The sequence below is a fragment of the Bos grunniens genome, chromosome 2, assembly GCF_055505025.1.
Source record: "Bos grunniens cultivar Pamir isolate PY7600 chromosome 2, Bosgru_T2T1.0, whole genome shotgun sequence".
In the NCBI taxonomy this organism is placed as follows: domain Eukaryota; kingdom Metazoa; phylum Chordata; class Mammalia; order Artiodactyla; family Bovidae; genus Bos; species Bos grunniens.
The window spans coordinates 106,875,682-106,896,399 of NC_141166.1; the positions used below are offsets into that span (position 1 = coordinate 106,875,682).

The 20,718-nt window shown below is 36.9% G+C and overlaps 1 protein-coding gene and 1 long non-coding RNA gene across 6 annotated transcripts in view; one reads left to right on the forward strand and one right to left on the reverse strand.

Moving 5' to 3' along the window:
• Positions 1-20,718, reverse strand: part of SCN9A (sodium voltage-gated channel alpha subunit 9) — a 166,566-nt gene that overhangs the window by 73,156 nt on the left and 72,692 nt on the right. For 4 of the 5 annotated variants that reach the window (XR_015152763.1, XM_086370753.1, XM_086370760.1 and 1 more), the window contains exons 3-9: positions 14,811-14,929; positions 14,104-14,193; positions 13,407-13,535; positions 11,912-12,003; positions 10,722-10,931; positions 4,811-4,874; positions 3,427-3,568 (exon numbers count right to left, since the gene is read on the reverse strand). Coding sequence is in view for 4 of the 5 variants with exons in the window: in XM_086370753.1 (XP_086226879.1) it covers positions 3,427-3,568; positions 4,811-4,874; positions 10,722-10,931; positions 11,912-12,003; positions 13,407-13,535; positions 14,104-14,193; positions 14,811-14,929 (846 nt within the window). In the remaining variant the exon portion in view is untranslated. Of the gene's footprint in view, positions 1-3,426; positions 3,569-4,810; positions 4,875-10,721; positions 10,932-11,686; positions 11,779-11,911; positions 12,004-13,406; positions 13,536-14,103; positions 14,194-14,810; positions 14,930-20,718 lie in introns of all 5 variants that reach the window. The other variant, XM_086370772.1, reaches the window with a different exon arrangement.
• On the forward strand, positions 4,777-19,825 carry LOC147378466 (uncharacterized). The gene is made up of 3 exons (XR_015152766.1): positions 4,777-4,938; positions 17,381-17,516; positions 19,545-19,825. It is a non-coding gene; the product is annotated as an uncharacterized LOC147378466 (long non-coding RNA).

Sequence of the window (20,718 nt, forward strand, 5' to 3'; positions counted from 1 at the left end):
TTTGATCAACTTTTTGATCTTTGTCATTCCAAGAGATGAAAAGTTATATGTCACTCTAGTCTTAATTTGCAGTAAAGGTGAGTATCTTTTTGCATCCTTAAACAGTCATTTGTATATTTCATATTTTTTCCTGTAAAGTTAGATTTCCATATAATTTCTATATTCATTTATAATATTCTCAGAAATGAAACAGACAAAACAGGCCAAAAGAAGAACCTGTGGCAATCTGAGAAAGATCAGATCAGATCAGTTGCTCAGTCGCGTCCGACTCTTTGCGAACCCATGAATCGCAGCACGCCAGGCCTCCCTGTCCATCACCAACTCCTGGAGTTCACTCAGACTCACGTCCATCGAGTCAGTGATGCCATCCAGCCACCTCATCCTCTGTCGTCCCCTTCTCCTCTTGCCCCCAATCCCTCCCAGCATCAGGGTCTTTTCCAATGAGTCAACTCTTCGCATGAGGTGGCCAAAGTACTGGAGTTTCAGCTTTAGCATCATTCCTTCCAAAGAAATCCCAGGGCTGATCTCCTTCAGAATGGACTGGTTGGATCTCCTTGCAGTCCAAGGGACTCTCAAGAGTCTTCTCCAACACGACAGTTCAAAAGCATCAATTCTTTGGCGGTCAGCCTTCTTTACAGTCCAACTCTCACATCCATACATGACCACAGGAAAAACCATAGCCTTGACTAGACGAACCTTTGTTGGCAAAGTAATGTCTCTGCTTTTGAATATGTTATCTAGGTTGGTCATAACTTTCCTTCCAAGGAGTAAGCGTCTTTTAATTTCATGGCTGCAGTCACCATCTGTAGTGATTTTGGAGCCCAGAAAAATAAAGTCTGACACTGTTTCCACTGTTTCCCCATCTATTTCCCATGAAGTGATGGGACCGGATGCCATGATCTTCGTTTTCTGAATGTTGAGCTTTAAGCCTACTTTCTCACTCTCCACTTTCACTTTCATCAAGAGGCTTTTTAATTCCTCTTCACTTTCTGCCATAAGGATGGTGTCATCTGCATATCTGAGGTTATTGATATTTCTCCTGGCAATCTTGATTCAAGCTTGTGTTTCTTCCAGTCCAGTGTTTCTCATGATGTACTCTGCATATAAGTTAAATAAGCAGGGTGACAATATACAGCCTTGATGAACTCCTTTTCTTATTTGGAACCAGTCTGTTGTTCCATGTCCAGTTCTAACTGTTGTTTCCTGACCTGCATACACATTTCTCAAGAGGCAGATCAGGTGGTCTGGTATTCCCATCTCTTTCAGAATTTTCCACAGTTTATTGTGATCCACACAGTCAAAGGCTTTGGCATAGTCAATAAAGCAGAAATAGATGCTTTTCTGGAATCTCTTGCTTTTTCGATGATCCAGCGGATATTGGCGATTTGATCTCTGGTTCCTCTGCCTTTTCTAAAACCAGCTTGAACATCAGGAAGTTCACAGTTCACATATTGCTGAAGCCTGGCTTGGAGAATTTTGAGCATTACTTTACTAGCATGTGAGATGAGTGCAATTGTGCGGTAGTTTGAGCATTCTTTGGCATTGCCTTTCTTTGGGATTGGAATGAAAACTGACCTTTTCCAGTCCTGTGGCCACTGCTGAGTTTTCCAAATGTGCTGGCATATTGAGTGCAGCACTTTCACAGCATCGTCTTTCAGGATTTGGAATAGCTCAACTGGAATTCCATCACCTCCACTAGCTTTGTTCGTAGTGATGCCCTCTAAGGCCCGCTTGACTTCACATTCCAGGATGTCTGGCTCTACGCCAGTGATCACACCATCGTGATTATCTGGGTCGTGAAGATCTTTTTTGTACAGTTCTTCTGTGTATTCTTGCCGTCTCTCCTTAATATCTTCTGCTTCTGTTAGGTCCATACCATTTCTGTCCTTTATCGAGCCCATCTTTGCATGAAATGTTCCTTTGGTATCTCTAATTTTCTTGAAGAGATCTCTAGTCTTTCCCATTCTGTTGTTTTCCTCTATTTCTTTGCACTGATCACTGAGGAAGGCTTTCTTATCTCTTCTTGCTATTCTTTGGAACTCTGCATTTGGATGTTTATATCTTTCCTTTTCTCCTTTGCTTTTCACTTCTCTTCTTTTCACAGCTATTTGTAAGGCCTCCCCAGACAGCCACTTTGCTTTTTTGCATTTCTTTTCCATGGGGATGGTCTTGATCCCTGTCTCCTGTACAATGTCATGAACCTATTTTTTATAATACAAAATAATCATTTTTGGTCTCCTTTCTCTTGAGGTTGGGTGCTGATAACATATAGGTGAAAAGATAGAGCCCACAGTCCCCAGAAGACCACATGTAAGTTGGAGGAGATGGCCACATGAATGAAGAATTCCACTACAAGAGATGGATGATGAAACCTGCAGCTGAGTTAGGGAGGAAAACTTAGAGTCATGAATTGAGTCTTCCACTCCTATTCTAGTTTGCTCAGGCTGCCGTAACAAAATCCTATAAATTGGGTAGCTTACACAACAGAAGTGTATTTTCTCATAGTCCTAGATGATGAAAATTCAAGATCAAAGTGTTGGCAGGTTTGGTTTTTCCTGAGGCCACCTTCTAAGTCCTCACTTGGCATTTTCTGTATGTGTGTGTGTGTGTATGGTGTCTCTCACTCATGTCCTAATGTTTCCTTCTTATAAGAACATGAGATTGGTTTAGAACCTACCCAAATGGCCTCATTTTAACTTGTGCTCAGTTGCTTAGTCGTGTCTGACTCTTTGCATCCCCATGGACTGCAGCCTGCCAGGCTCCTCTATCCATGGGATTCTCCAGACAAGCATACTAGAGTGAGTTACCATTTCCTTCTCCAGGGGTTCTTCCTGACCCAGGGATTGAACCCACATCTCCTACATTGGCAGGTGGATTCTTTACCAATGAGCTACCTGGAAAGCCCTTCATTTTAACTTAGTTACCTCTTTAAGGACCATAACTCTAAACATAGCCATTCTAAGGTACTGGGAGTTAGGACTTCAACATATGAATTTGGGGGAGATACTACTGAGTCCAGAACAAGTGTCCAAGGTAGTTAAAAGATAAAGTATGGTGAGCACAGGAGAGCCTAGTATTTAGAGCACTGTAAGCAGGGAGGCATGTGTGGAAAGCATAGAGTGTATAGCAGTGCTATGAGAAAATGTTATAGGATATTTCTTGCTATTTACCTAGGACCCCATGGGATGCTACATTCACAAAGAGGGAAAGAGATCTGGAGATCAAAAAGCCCAGAAAAGATAAGAAAATAATTTATGATTTAAGAATGATCCATTCTAATAATACTAGAAGTAGAACACACAGGACTAATACAATAGAGTTTTCTCCATTCTAAATTGAATTACATATCTCATACATAAAGCTGGTTAGCACATACATCAGTTTTTTTGTGGAGTGAATACAATGAATGCTTCTCTTGGCACGCACCTGTTGGTAAAGGTTTTCCCAGTAATCCTGGGTCATTAGCCGAAACAAGGCTAAGAAGGCCCAGCTGAAAGTATCGAAGCTCGTGTAGCCATAGTCAGGATTTCTGCCAATCTTCTTACAGGTGTACCCTTCTGGACACTGACTACATGTGAGAAAGAATATCACAAGTCAGAGGATGCAAGCTGAAGAGTCTTACAGAGAAGTCAAAAACTCAAGATTTCCTTTTCAGGGGGACAATATCAAATAATTTTTAAGAACACACTTTTTGAAGTCAGAAAGAAGTGGGTTTCAACCCCATCCCTACTTTTTACTAGTTGCTGACTTTGTCAAATTACTTAAATTCTGCAAGGCCCAGTTTCTTCTTTCCATGAGACAAGATAATAATACATACTTCCAAAGGTTAAAATTGTTTTAAAGTTTAAAAAAGATAATGTATGCAAATTACCTAACCTACTTCCTGTACATAAAAAACATTTGATAAATGGTAGCTGCTATTAGTATCATCATCAACAATCATCAAAACTTGAAAACTTTCACTAGATATCATATAAAAATTCTTATATTCACAAAGACTGATATTAATATACAGGTCTCTAATAAAACTGTTTCCCCAAATTATTCTTGAGGTGAACTAGAATCAACAACAGTCAACAGATAGCAATTGTGTAAGTTCATGGAGATTTATAATTAGACTTTTTGTCTTTTTAAAGTTGGTAGATTGGTATCCACAATGACAGATAAAAGGTGTTTTGATGTGTCTTTGGGAGCAGCAACTTTATCTTGTTTATTTTTATGTTCCCTGTGTACACAGAGTCTGGTCAAGGGATTTCTGGGCAGTAAGAGTGCAAGAACAAAGGCCTTACAGCAGAAATAAAGTTGTGTATGGGAGAAACAGCAGGTACTTACATAAATATGATATCTTAAAATAGCTTTACCCAAGTCCGTGGGACCCTTTTGTTTAGAGTGGCCAAACTGTCACTGCATTCTGTCACCCATGAACTGTACTCGATGGGAGAATGAGTAGAATTTAGGGATGGAAAGAAAAGTTGATTTTATCACTCTTTTTTCTGGAAACAAGAAAGGCTAGAAACTATCCAAACAACTCTTGGTTGGGTTTTTTGGAAGTAACTTTCTTTCTACTTCCTTAAGATATGTATGACTGGTATCTTGTTTTAATCCAAGCATACCTACGTCTTGCTTTCAAAAGTACGCATTAACCATGATCGTTTTAAAGTCTGGACTCACTGTGGGACAGAATGCGTCAAGTAATGTCATGAAATATAAGAAAATAACATAGAATCAAAGGTCCTTCTTAACAAACTGATTGAACTTGCTTTTTCTTTTTTTCAGTCTTTAGACTAAAATTGAAACAAATATTACATACCCTGAATCACTGCTGAAACCACAAAGGAGAGCATCTTTGGATCCCTCCAAGTAATAAAAATATTCTGTTTAGGAAGAAATTGGACAACATCACGTTATGGAGTGTAAACTTTCAGAGTGGCTGAGCAGGTAAGTTAACTAAAACAGATATATTTACAAATACATTCAGGCCCGGCGATAGGCATTCATTTATTTATTGCATTCTTATAAATTCTCACTCAAAAAATGCTGATAACCTATTATGGGCCAGGCAGTGAATACAATGACAAGATAAATAAGATCATCAGTTTTATGAAGCTTTATGCTCAGGTAAGGGTGGAGGCTAGGGATGGTGAAGAATGCTTAACAAGTATGTAAATAAATATACAAGGGATTTTCACATAGGGGAAGATGCCCTATAAAAATATATTAAGAAAGTGTGACAAAATGTGGCCTGGGAAGTCTTTTCTAAAGAGATGACATTTAAACTGGGACCTAAATGCTACAGAGAAGCCAGCTACTCAAAGATCCTGATGAAGAGACATCTTGACAGGGTAAAGAGCAGAATAAAACCCTAAGGTGGAAATGAAATTGGTATATGGGACAAAACTGCAAAATGGTCAGCCCAGTTACAGTGTAGTGAGTTGGGGGTATTGTGGTGGCAGAGATAGGCAGGGGCCATGTGGCAAGTCTTTGCATGACATGGAAAGGAGTTTGGATTTTAAGTATGATAGGAAGCAATAGAAGTAGGAAGTAGAGATACAAGACAATGTTGCTGTGGCTGCTTTGTGGACTCTGGACAATAGGAGGGCAAGTGTGGAGGCAGGGATACAAGCTAAGAGACTACAGTGAGAGGTGACAGGTCTCCAGAGAGTAGCCATGGATACGGAGAGAAGGGCGTAGAATAAAGGTATCTATTCTTCCTTTAGGAATGTGTGTGGGATGTGTGGAAGAGAGGGGACACGGGGATGTGTCAACTGGTCAGAGCGGTGCCAGTTACCTGGGATAAGGAAGATTGAGGCAAAGAAACGGCCTGAAGGAAAACCAGGATCTCTGTTTTAGCTGTTCTTTGTTTGAAATGATTACTAGGTATTTAATTATATTTGTCAAGTAAGTAAGTGGATGGATATGTCTTAAGGTCAGTGAAAGTATCAACTACAGTCAGGCCAAGGGGATCTGATGAGTGAACCCAGAGAGGAAGTGGAGTAAGGGAGGGGAGTGGAGGGAGGGAGAAGAGAAGGGAAAGAGCTCCAAGGATTCCAGAAGAGGAAGAACCGGCATGGCAAAACCACAAGCAAAGGAAACGTATTTTCTGAAATTCTCTCATTGTTTACTCACTAATCAATATCTACTTACGACTTACTAAGTTCTGGAATGCTGAGGACATTGAACTGAAATAAATGCACATTTTCCCCTCTCATGGTACCCTTGGTGCCCATTTTCAGGTGCAAAGGAACTCATAACTCTTCCTTTATTCACTGCAACAACTTATTCTTAATACAGAGGGTTGATCCAAAAGCACATAGTAAAGGTATAAAGGACAAAAAAACATTTTAATAGGGGCTCAACTTCCTATTTGGCTCAAGTCAAAAAAAAAAATAATAAAGATATCATTTTTAGCAGCCTCTGGAGCAACAGTAGAACAAAAACTCTGAAGTCAGATGTACTTAAATTTGAATATTGCTTCCACCCATTCATATGTAAGTGAATTGCTTTACCACTTTATGATTTGGCTATTGCAGTTGTAAAATGTGGATAGGAACACCTACTTCAAAGAGCTGTTGAATAGTACTAATATGATATTGCGTGTAAAACACTTAACACAGTACCCCACACTTTCTATATAAATACTCAAAGAGCAGCAGCTCTTATTAAATAACTTCAGGTAAGACTGACCAACTTACACATCACCGTTTGGCATTATGCAGAAGACACAAATCTTAGAAGACACAAAGCAATAAAGCCTCTTAGTTTGGGGAGAAAATTCTCACACTGTGCTTTAAAAAAAAAACAACCCTGTGCCTCAGGGAGGGTAGGCATGGCAGAATGAGGATGGAGGAGGTTATCATGTAACTTTTTATCCATAAATCTCTGAGATTTTTTTTATTATGGAAAGATTACTTTAGAGTCATCCTTTAAGGTAATGCTGATTCATATTGGCCAATCACTGAGGAGTTGCTTTATAAAAGTGGGCTCTACAGCTGCCTGCATAGGCATGCTGCAGGGCTAACTATTCAATTCAGCGCATGAATGATGAAAGGGAAAGCAATGGGAAAGCTCACGCTGGTCTGGTGGAACACTTGAAAATAATTCCTAAACAAGTAAACAGTAAAGTATTAAGGTAATTAGCCTCGAGAGAATTTAAGGTTAACATGTAATGGGAGAATGTAATACGAAGAGAAGAATTCTGTTCCTCCTAGCCAATGATACATCTCACACTTTTCTGCGGAAATAAAAACTCCTGGGCTTGACTTAATCCTCTTCTGATGAACGCTGCAGCCTGCTCCTCCATCTTTCCTCCTGCTTCAATGGTGGAGATGTCTCTCCCCTTCGCTCTTCCATTTTCTCAAGGACTTGCCTCTCCCTACTCTCCCGAATTATTAATCCATATTTTACTACTCATTCCTCTTTAGCGCTAGAAAAATCTCTCTATCAAAATCCACCTTAAAAAAAAAAAACGCCAGCCACTGTCCCTGTTATTCTGATTCCCTTATAGACAAATGTCTTGGAAGAACTGTCTACACACACAGTCTTCTCTTCTTTCTGCTGTCTTATTCACCCCTGTCACCGCCTTAGTCCACCCTGTACTCCTACCACTTCACTGAAATTTCTGCATGAAAGTGACTAATGATTCCCATGTTGTTTAAGCTAATGTACATTTCTCCATCCTCATCATCCTTGACCTTAACCTTAATCCTTGATCTTGCAGCATCATTCAACACAAGCTTTCCCTTTTTCTCAATCTACTGTCTTCTCTGGGCATCCTTACTTATATCTTTGCTTCTTGCTTTACTGGCCACTCTTTCTCTATGTCTTCTTTGGGGTACTCCTCTCTACCTGCTTTCAGACATTAGGGTTGTGGAGATTAGCAGCTTCTAACCACCAAATTTGTTTTAAAAACCAGATTGCCCATTCTCTACCTACTTATAAACATCAGGGTTTTTCAGAAGAATGTGGGTAGGTGTGTACATATCTTTTCCTTTTGATGAATACTTCAAAGTATGTATCTCCAAACTAGGCAGTTCCTCTGGTCTCTATTCTTAAATCTCCAACTGTCTACTTTCTATCTCCATTTGGATGTCCCAGTGACTTCTCAATTTTAACTGGGTAATAGTGACTTTCTCCTATAAACCTGCCCACTCTTCCCTCATTTCCCATTGCCACCTATCCAGTTACTATGGCCAGAAACCTAGATGAGATCCCCAAGCCCTCCTCTCCTCTTTAATCCATCCATGAGTTATATAGGTCATCTTGAACACACCCTTTTCATTTTCTGACTTCTCTCAAGATGAAGTCACAATGTTTTCCTGTTTGGATGACAGAAACAACATCCTATGGCCTTCAATATTTCAGTCTACTATCCATTCTTGCGCAGTGAACTCTCCATATGGCAAAAGTGATTAAAACCACTGCATTTAAAATAAAATCAAAACTCCTTTCCTTGGGCTAAAATATCCTTCATGAAATGACCCCTGCCTTTTCCCTTTACTTTCTCTGTTGTCATTCTGCCTCTCTTTTGCTAAAGTCTAACCATACTGCTGTTTTCCCATTCTTCTTTCTTTCCCATTCTTTAAATACATACTCTTTCAGTCTTAGGGCTTTTCCATAGCCTCTTCCTTCTAACTCAAGGAACAGCCTCCATATACACTTACACTGTGTTATGACTTCTTCTTATCCTTCATATCTCTGCTTAAATGCCACCTCCTCAGAGGTTTCTCATTTAGTTGGTATCTCAGCCCCTGAGATTTACTTTCTTTGCATAGCATTTATTATAACTTATAATATTGTTATTTGTCTGTTCCCCTCCTTTTATTCTTTTATTCCCCCAAGATGATAAGCTCTGTGGATGCTGGGTCTGAGGTTACCATACTCATTGCTGCAGCTCCAGAAACTTGCACAATGCTTAGCTCGAGGAAGCATTCAATAAAAAGACATGATAAACGAATGCTTGAAGAAATATTGCAGTGAGACCAGGCTTCCATGACACAACAAACAGGTGGGACATCAAACTCAGATTTAACACAGTAATCTCTGCTGTGAAAGTATATTTCAGACTAAAATCAAGAATAATATACAGAATTGAGGGAGAAGATGATGGTATAAAATTTCACTCTTAGCTAAGCTGTAATGTAAATGCAACAAGAGGACACACTGCAAAATCTAAGAGCTTTTACTACTCCTTTCAAAAAAAATTGCTTATAGCAATTCTAAAATGTTTTTAAAAATCACTCAAATCATCAACCCAGGAATGAGACCAAGATTCTGAAAAAAGGACATAGTGATCATAGTACAAAAAGTCAAGTTTAAGTAAGTGCTGTAAACCAATTCATAAAACAGAATATAAATGTCAGCAATTACCTGTAAGATATATAAATTTTTATGGCATAAAATTAGAAATAAAGTCTTTGGGAAATATATAAAATTTAGGATCATATTAATAAAATCAGAAGCTAAAAAAATAAATTAAAAAAGGAAAGGAAAATCTGCTAAATTCCTTATCCTTCAGTTAGTAAAAAAAAAATACATTAAAATTTTACTTTGAAAATCTTCAGTTTTCTTGTTTTAGGTTCATTTTTTTTTAGTTTTCTTTATTTACAGTTTTTTCCTATATTAGCTAGATTTTATTTGCCTTTATATTTCTCAGTGAGTAGGAAAAACACACTGAGTTTAAAAAAAAAAGATGCATATGATGCTTTATTATTTAAGGAGAATTAACCCCTGACCTTTACTCCCTGATCCCCTTCTTCTTCTTTTTTTTTTTTTCCTGATCCCCTTCTATCTAAGGCACTTGTATATCCATTTACCTCTGGATTCAGTTATCTATTAACTTTCATGGGTTCTGTGGGTAACATCATATAGACATACTGCAGGTGTGAGACAGAAAGTACAATCTTGTCAGACCTCATTCTCACTCAAACTAATCAGCTTTGGTGAAAGGAACTGTGGTAGGAGATAACTGTTAGGAAACATACAATTTATGCTTTCTGTAAGATACTCAAAAATATATTCATGAATTAAGTAGACTTCTGGGACTGTGTATACATATCATCTGAAATGATACCTACAGAACAAGTTCTGAGGAATTAAACTTCAATGGTCTATTAGCTAGATTGAGGGGAGCCATTAGAAAGCTCTGTGAAACACATCATTGGTTATAATAGGAGGATAGAGCTTAATATAATAAGATGAAGCTGAATAAATTTCTCTGCTTATACAAATCTTTAGAAATATATTGAGACAAATATTTTAATATGTGATAATTGACATTGTACCATGATTAATGTTATAAAAATAATACCAGTATAAAAATGTAATTGTATTATTATATAATAAATCATACTATAAAAAATGTAAGCATAAACTATACAATAAAACTACAGTATATAAACATATAGTTCATGATGAAATCTAATGGTCAATACCATTGATTTATAGCTAGATTTATTTCTCTACAGCCGAATTTATTCTTTTTTATTTTATAGAAATTGAGAATTATGGAACTATCCCAAGTTCTCAATATTAGAGCTGCTAGAAAGCTTAGATCCAAGGGAAATTTATGAAAATACAACATAATAAAAACTCACACTGTTGCAACTTTCTGTATATTTGAGTGGTTTTGAAATAATTAAAATGAAAGCAACATTTCATTGCCAAAAGAGAACAATGCTCTTAGCCTTATTTCAACCTATTAGCAACTACAGAGGTATTCTTACTTGCATATTCTTCTTCATCGAGGGTGTTCAATATGTTTTCCATTGTTTCATTATTTGCAAGTGAACTCTGCACGCATTTATGCTTCAGGTTGCCCATAAAGAGCTGCAGCCCAATCAGAGCAAACACGCTCAGACAGAACACAGTCAGGATCATGACATCTGAGAGCTTTTTCACAGACTGGATCAGGGCCCCCACGATGGTCTTCAGGCCTGAATACAGCGAAGAAAAGGTGTTCAAAATGAAATAAAGTTTCTAAATGAAAAACAAAAGCAAAATACAAGCTTTCCTAGAAGTGCATGCACTTTATCAAATCAATGATCTTAAATAACCTAGTTCAAAAAAAGTCTACCAGCTCAAAAGGGGGATCTGCTGTTTTATATATTTCATTTCTGTATATTGCAGCAAATGACTAAAAACTTTAAAGTATTTCCAGAGAATAACCAGTCAAAATGAATAATTTGGTTGCTCGAATCATAGCCACACTCACTTGAAAAAATAACTTGTGTCAGTTCAGTAAATGTCTGTCAGACAAACCATCTCTTTATAATGACCAAAACAGAGGCTGAATTACAGGATACAGTGACAACTGTTTTCAGTAAAGAAATGGTTTGTTGAGGAAAGAAAAAAGCATTGTGTCATGCAATCCTCCCCATGCTAATATTTTTATATCTCTTTTCTTCACTCTAAGAAAAGCAGTAAAACAAATTGAAATTTTTATTCCTGGATAAGCAAAATGGAAAATAAACTGTTAAACAGGAGGAAAAATTTCAAGTTGAGATGTGAACCAAATGGCCATCTTCATCCTCTAAGACTCATGCAATTGATTAAACTCAAAGGCTGACTTTTCATAACAATTATGAAAGACATGAGATCAGATTTAATTAAAATTATGTTAAGATTAAGTTTTTATTGTTTTTTCCTTCAAAAGATCAAAGTCAGCCCTGGTGTTTAACCCCACTCTCACCTGGAATGACTGAAATTGTTTTCAAAGCTCGGAGAACTCTGAAGGTTCTCAACGCTGAGACATTGCCCAGGTCCACAAACTCTGTCACATATCTGAAATAGGGGAGTTTATACACAAACACGGTGACAACACACACCCACACACACACACACACACACACAAAGAACAACTCCCAAATAGTTGGAGTTATGAGTGACCTAATGCTTCGCACCAGTTACTTCTTACCTGGGATTACAGAAATAGTTTTCAAAGCTCTCAACACTCTGAAAGTTCGAAGAGCTGAAACATTGCCTAGGTTTACAAATTCTGTTAAATACCTGCAGAATTAAATCAGAGTTATTCAGAATTTAGATAGAGTCTATGATACTTACCTGTGCCTTTAGTCAAGGTGTTTCCTATGCTTGGAACTTCTTATTTAAATTTATAGTTCTGCACATCTTTTGCTTCTATCATTACTAATTTAATTTGATTTGAGTCATTTGATGTGAGCAAAATGCAAATATTAAAATGGCTTCATACACTTAAATGCCTAAATAAACGATGAAATGCTTCAATGACTAGACTTCAATATTATGGTAATATTGATAATGTTCTACAAAACACCATCAGCAAATCTTAACAACTGTATGCTAATTAAAAGAAACCAGCCACAAAAGGCCACATATTTTAAGATTCCACTCATGTGAAATGTCTACATTAGGCAAATCCAGATACAGAAGATAGATGAGTGTTTTCCAGGGACTTGGGGGAAAAAGGGAAGGAAAGTGACTGCTCTCTGGGATAATGAAAATTTTCTGGAGTTAGAGGGTGGTGATTGTTGCATAACTTTATGAACATACTATAAAACACTGAATTTTATACTTTAAAAAAAGATAAAGTTTATGGCATGTAATTTATACTCAATAAAAAAGGAGACCCCTGAGAAGATGCAGCCTTTTTGACACAGTGTTATCTTAGCAGGTGGTGGGTGGACCTACAGTAGTCATGGATGAAGGACAAAGAGGTGGGGCAGGTGTACAGAATTGGAGACCAGAAATCTCAAGACCCTTTCTATTGTCTAAATCCCTCCAATGAACACGTATTACTTTTACACTTCAAAATGACAGAGGGAAAATATTGCATTTAGGTTTGAGATGTTAAAACTAAAGAAATGTTCTGACAAATATAGTTAGGAAAAGAGCAGCAATATAAATAAGCTAAAATTATATTTTAATGTGATATTTTTCCCATGAAAATAAACTGTAGATGCTTATGTAATATATACACAATGCATTAATGTTAGGTTCAGTATGCAGTGACAGTTCTTATGAAAAGATTTGCTTCTATATTTTATTAGTTCTTGAATAATATACATTAATAGAAAGAGCACCATGCTAATAATAAATGCCCGAGTTTTCTCTGTTTCTTTTATCGGTTTCACCAGATATTAAATAAGAATTTGGGAAAAGTGTGACTCTAACTGCCACCACATATGCTATCCTTCCACATGCTGAGCACAGAGGAAGATCCTCTATTATAACGATATCATACATACATGTTTGAGTGGGAAATGCTCTTTCTGAAAAATTATTACCATTTTTTGATGACTAGTTTCCATGCAGTATCTTTTAAATCAAACTATTATATGTAGGAAAAGTCTGATCCCAAAGTTCTTTCTCACTGGGATACTGTGCTGTCTGAGATTTTCATGAGTTTGGAGTTTTAAAAAATAAATACTTACGCAAAGACAATGACTATGAAATCAAGCCAGTTCCATGGGTCACGAAGAAAAGTGAATTCTCCTACACAGAATCCTCTTGCAAGGATTTTCACAAGTGACTCAAATGTATATATTCCAGTAAAAGTGTACCTAGGTAAAGGAGTCCATTGTGATATTAATCCATTGTGAAAAGAACATGGTACCAGGTAAGCCTTTATAATTATTTTTCTCAGATCAACCAAAGGAAGACACTGATTAGAGTATGGCTGATGATTAAGGGGCCCATTCTAACTATTAGAATAAATTACAATTAAGATCTTTCCAGAAAATCTTGAAATGTATATGTCAGAAACACTCCCAGAAAGTAGAGGTATTTTAAAGTAAAGGTATTTACTAAGAACACAGGTATGAGATCTGCCTAGAAAATTCCTGTATTGTTCCTATCTGAAATACATCCAAGGACAAGAGATACATGACATGTCTAAGAACAGGCAGGGTATCTGGTAAGATCTTTTTTTCTAGAAAAGACTGTAACATGTATTATTCTTTTCTAATGTTAGCAGGTTAATAAAGGAGAAAAACTAATTGAAAGTAAAGTAACTATAGAACATGGGAAGATAATCACCACAATTTTTATACATGCAGTAACTTCCTGGTATGAAAAAGGAAGGATAACAACCATAGTAAGACTATATTAAATGTACTTATACCCACTTACTCTACATTCTTGGTCCAGTCTGGAGGATTACTCATGGTCATAAATATGCAGTTCGTCAGAATAGTGCACATGATGAGCATGCTGAATGCGGTAGCTTAGAGTCAAGGAATACGATCAAAGAGCACATGGTAACTTTGAATATCTGATAATGACATTTGTTGAAATGCTGACAATTTTCCTTAGAAAAATAATTCTAAAAGAGCCTATAGACTTAAAAAAAAAAAGCAAAACCTCTCCGAACAAAAGAGTAATGGATAAAAGCAATTTATCCTAAAATACTAAAATTGCCATGATGATGATGATGATATAATGAACGCATGCATGCATGCTAAGTCACTTCCGTCATGTCCAACTCTTTGCAAACCTATGGACTGTAGCTCACCAGGCTCCTCTGTCCATGGGGTTCTCCAGGCAAGAATATTGGAGTGGATTGCCATGCCCTCCTCCAGGGGATCCTCCTGACCCAGGGATCAAACCTGCATCTCTTACATCTCTTGCATTAGCTGGTGTGAGTTCTTTACCACTAGCACCACCTGGGAAGCCCCAAATCGCCAGACTCCCAATCTATGCAGAGATCTACACCAAATTATACTGAGATTGACAGACCTAAGTCTTCTCAGGTAGGAAAGAAAACTCTATGTTTAAATAAAATAGCCAAGAACTACATTTTAAAGAACCACTGTAAGTAAGCATTTTAAAAAGGATATGCATGTACTAAAATCTTAATAGATATTCTTCTGAGAGGACTGAAAGGAGAGAGCATGTACAAAGCAGGTGTGGCATTGAAACGGAAGATTGCTTTCCCTTTGTTCAACACTATGAAAGTCTGCAGGAGCAAAAAGAAAACAGTATGAATTGAAATTCCAAAATTTCAATCTAGTACATTAATAGCTGCAGTTTACCTCTGCATGTGGTAGAGTCATATTAAAGAAACACTGCCATCAGACTCAAGCAGTGCGATTCCAAAGCCATTGATGGAGATATTCACGTCATGTTAGCCAATGAACTCCAAGTCCATTGTCCATTTCTTCAATAAAGTAAGAAGTGAGCCATTTATGGGTATGTATTATTTACAGCTTTCAAAATGCAGTGTTCTCTTTTTTATACCCCTTAACATTCAAATCAGTAACAATAACTTGTGGCCACTGGAATTATTTTAAATACAACTTCCTTGTACCATTGCACTGCATTTTATGCAAACCAAATAGCAACCAGCTATCCCTGATTTTTATCATGTTGCTTTGAGAATTGTAATACTTCCTAGCTATTGTCAGGGTTAGTAGCAAATGTTCTAAAATATGAGTTTTCAAAATATTTTCATGAATTTAAGGAACATTAGAGTTGAAAAATCCTATTACTCAATTTGATTTTCCTATTTTACATATAATACTAATAACAGCTAAAATAAAAGAACACAAATTAAAGAACTTGCTTGCTACTATTCATGGTAATTTTTTGAAATGTGAATAGAACCATTGAAAAAATATGTAACCACTGAATAATGAGTTACATTCTCCATGGCTTTGGTATTTAGTTGAAAAATTTAAAAGCCAAACAAATAAACAGCAATAACAACAAAACATTAAAACAACCTAAGGAATTGGCTTGGAAACCAGAAAGACTTAAGTTCAAAGCCTGCTCTTACTTATCTGTGGCTGGCAAGCAAATTCCTTGTGCTATGTATTAACAGAAGACACTGATTTTTGGTCTTTTTGATGTTGATTCTGAATTTTATATATGTTTATGAGTGGTAAACATATGTAATAAATATTTTCCACCCAATTTTAGAGATATAACTTTGGGTAATCTTGCTTTTGTATGTGGCAATGTTCCTGAGAAAACAAATGAGAACTATCTTAGGTTAACTTTTTATACTCCTTGTCTCTTTTACTATACCAGGTACATTAAAACATAATTGAACATAAAGTTCACTGTTATATTGAAAATTAGTTTCAAAATTAATACCTCATGTTTGAGTACAATTATTGCTTTCTTAAATCTCAATGCACTGTTCTTTTTAAAATTCATTCATCTAATATTTTCTACAATTGTCTCGTGAACATGAGTGTGTGCTAAGTCGCTTCACTTTTGTCAACTCTTTGTGGCCCTTTAGATTGTAGCCTGCCAGGTTTCTCTGTCCATGGGATTTTCCAAGCAAGAATACTCTAGTGGGTTGCCATGCCCTCCTCCAGGGGATCTTCCTGACCCAGGGATCAAACCAGTGTCTCTTAAGTCTCTTTTGCATTGATAGCAAGCTTTTTTTTTTTTTTAACCACTAGTGCCACCTGGGAGCAACTATGGCATAAGAGATACTGAAATGAATTTGAACATAAGTGAGGCATGAATTTTGCATTCAAGAGGTTTCAGAGAAAAGTGATTAAGAGCACAGTAACTAATACAGGGCTTCCTTGGTGGCTCAGAAAGTAAAGAATCCTCTTGCAACACGGGAGACCTGGGTTTGATCCCTAGGTTGGGAAGATTCCCTGGAGGAGGGCATGGCAGCCCCTCCAGTATTCTTGCCTAGAGAACCTCCATGGACAGAGAAGCCTGGCAGGCTACAGTCCATGGGGTCATAAAGAGTCAGACACGACTGAGTGACTAAGCAGACAGCACAACTCTAATACAAGGCATGACATGACAGGTATCATACAGAGAAATTCAAATGGCAGAGCATGAGAGTAAAGAGGGAGCAGGGTCTTACGTCTATTGGAATAATCAGGGAGGCTTCACGAAACAGAAGTCATCTGAGCTAACATGAAAATATTACTGCCTCAACTTGGCAAGATCAAGTTAACTTGTACTTGAAATTAAAAAAAAAAAAAGACTTGGCTTACTATTTTTAAATTCAAATTCCCAATTTTCATTTACATTAAAAACTTCTTTAGGATTGTCTGGATTTATACATAGCCACTAGTTAATTACAGATGGGAGAACAGATATGAAATTTTGAGTAGCAGAATGAGTATCTCTAGAAAACTCTAAATTCCTGCTAGCAAATGCACAGATGTCAATGTCTGAATAAATTATTTTAATATGGCTCACTTATTTAATAATTTATTGAACATAAAATCGAGAATTATGAAATTACGAGTATAAGCTTTGGAGTTGGACAGATAGTATTCTAAACACTTGATCTACCATTTCACAACTTGAGAGCCAGCACTCAGTGTCTGTGAAGCTTTTAAGTTCTGGTACATTGTAACTTCTTGGTAAATGTTGGGAACATGTATGCATGCTAAGTCACTTCAGTCCTGTCTGACTCTGTGTTACCCTATAGACTGCAGCTCACCTGGCTCCTCTGTCCATGGGATTCTCCAGGCAAGAATACGGGAGTGGGTTGCCATGCCCTCCTCCAGGGAATCTTCCCACTCCAGGAATCAAACCCACATCTCTTATGTCTCCTGTACTGGCAGGTGAGTTCTTTACCACTAGGGCCACCTGGGAAGCCACTTAATACATTTATCATATATGAAAATGAAGCCCTAACCTCTACATACCTCTACATTAATTTATTAAATGTTCTTTTTTTTTTTTTAACAAAGCATTGACCATTACACTCAAGCATAAGTTAAAATCTGAACCTAAGTCAAATCAGGAGTCATTAAGATTTTTAATCCAAGCAATGATTATAGTGTAGCAGAAATAAAGTTCTCGTCTATTAGTGTGAATAACCTGAAACATTAAAGACTCAATCCACATGAAAGTCAACCTGAAGTTGCAAGGGGATGTCCAAACTATTTTAACCAAGAATGATTGAGGAGCTAGGACACAGCACTGAAAGTTGATCATTTAAAGCTCCAAACCAAAAAATAAAAATAAGAAGACTCAATAATCCCTTTGGGTATTTATTTATTTGTTAAGAAAGAGCCATGAAAAATAGATTACTTAGTCTGACTTAGCTCTACCTAAGTATTATATTCTGATGTAGATGTGCGTTGTGCTTTTAACATGGTTGGTGTCACATCTGAAAGGAGCTGGTGTCAAAGCGAGGGACTAGAGTCCCACCCCAAATATTCTCTATTACATTAGTCTATCCCAGAGCTAAAATGATTCCATTTTTCATCCTCCAAATGCAAACATTTTCTTCTTACCTCCCAAGTCACTTTAAGCCAATATTAGTTTATGTCTCTGAACTGGGATTTACTCCAGAAAGATTTTTTTCCTCCTTAAGGAGGCTGGTTAAATTACATCCAGGCCCTCTCTGGAAATGGGAAATGCAGGAGCCAGACATTTTTCAGGATGAAGTAATATCAATAAGTAAAATGAGAAAGCATTTTTAATTTTGCCTATTTCATTATTTATCCACTCATTGTCTCATTCATTTTTGTAAAGTTGTGAGCACAGTAGTTGCTATACAACAGAAACAAAACCAAACTAAGAGATGCCAGACAACATCTCAGTAGGGAGTCAAATCAACTTGAACTGAAAAATCTAGGATGGAATTTACGAGTGTTTATGTAACATTTTGTGAGTTAATTAATTTCCTTGAATCCTTTATTAATTCCTATCTCTCCCAGTTGTGGTGAATATGTTGCTAATTTGTATGAAAAATCCAGTGTCTATCACAGAGACCCTAAAAACATGTTAGCTTTCTTTTCTTCTGTGTCGGAGTACCGATGGGTGAATAAGAATGCTGGGTATTATCTCAAAGGCTTCTCAGGTATTGTGCTTGTTTGACATGCTGTCAGTTTGTTGACATGCTGATTTTAATATGAGGCAAAAAATTATGCATTGTTATTCATAGTAGATGTGTTTATACCATCAAAATTAAGTTAATCACATTTTCTATTTCACAAGACATTTTACTATTCCTTATTTTGTCTGCTAGTTATCTTATCAAGAAATGTGCCCTTTTATTTATATCTTAAATAAAAATAACTTTTAAACGGACTTTATCCTGCCTCTCTTGACCTCTTGACGGTAAGTCTGCAGGTGCTGTGCAGCAAAGCGTTATTGGGAGAAAGTTAGGGAACCTGCTGATTTTATCCTGTACTGTCTCTTCTTTGTCAAGTTATATCTGGTTGTATCTGCTACTGTCTCAAAAATGACGGTAACCTCCTTCTCATTTTGTTGGTAGAATTATCTTTACAGCAATTGTTTCAAACTCTCCCATTTCCTTGTTCCCAAGACTGACTCTCAAAGGACAGCTTCCACTCCTGTAGCATGGAAAATATTGACAGTATTTAATGTGCATTTCCTCAGATGTCCCTACATTTACTTCAACATATCTTAAATCATCGTATTTGCCCTACAAGGCTCACACAGTAAGGCTTCTCTCCACTTTTCTGAAGTTTTCTAATGCAAATTCAAGTCGACTTGTGGTTTATCCCTTGTCTGTTAACATCAGCAACTAACTACTTTACTCAACCTTCTGTATTTTCCTCTCTGGGAATAATTTTTCTCCACTTTTAAACATGCTATTTATACCCTGTGTAAAAAAGGTTTTCAAGGGACTTCCCTGGTGGTCCAGTGGTTGAGAATATGCCTACCAATGCAAGGCGACATGCGTCTGATACCTGGTCTGGAAGATTCCACATGCCATGGGACAACTAAGCCTGTGTGCCACAACTACTGAAGCCCATGTTCTACAGCAAGAGAAGCCACTGCAATGAGAAGCCCACACACTACAGCTACAGACTAGCCCTTGCTCGCCACAACGAGAGAAAGCCTACCCAAAGCAAGGAAGGCCTAGCACAGCCAAAAATAAATACTAAAAAAACTGTAACTGCAACGTTTCATTATTTAAAAAAAAATGTTTTCAATTTTTCTGTTGCCTTAAGTGACCATCTTTCTGATGGAAATTTCTCAAACTTCCTCTTTTCACTTGCTGTCCAACACTATCTTGCTTTTTCAAAAAAATGAACAGAGTATGGTTAATTACAATGTTGTATTAGTTTCAGGCATACAGCAAAGGGAATCAGTTATACATATATCCTCTCTTTTTTTTTAAGATTCTTTTCCCATATAGGCCATTACAGAGTTTTGAGCAGAGTTACTATTCTCTTGCTTTGATTTCCATCAACATAAACTGCTTGCAAAAAAGTTACCAACTCATCCTCCTTGTTCATTCCAATAGTCTTTATCCAGCCTCAGCTTCCTGAGTAATTTTATGAGATATTCTCTTTCCTTTTTTTCTTGAATAGTGGAAAATTTTCTTATTTATGTCTTACCTTTCTGACCATCTCAGATTCTCCATTCTCTCCAACCCCCTAAATGAGTGGCTCTCAAAACCCTATAATTAGTTAAGTGATTTTATATATTCCCACGGATTCAACTGACACCTCCATGCAAATGCATTCTGGACGTTTACCCAGGTCTTACTTCTCACATTGACAGTTATTTTGTTTCTATGAGGATGCACTTATGTCATGTCTAAAGGGCAGAACATGATACTGAACACTATTTTCAAAAAAAAAATCAAAATAGTATGCCAGTGACAGAATCAGTTTTGATGAAAAATTAGAAAAAGTACATATTCTGAAATATCCTACATATGCATTTTTAACTAAACATGTTTTCATGATGTAATTTTTCACTAAATTCCTCTTAATCTCAGTATCTGTTTGTACAAAAGAGGTAAAGAGAAACTACACCATTGCAGGTACAATAAACTTA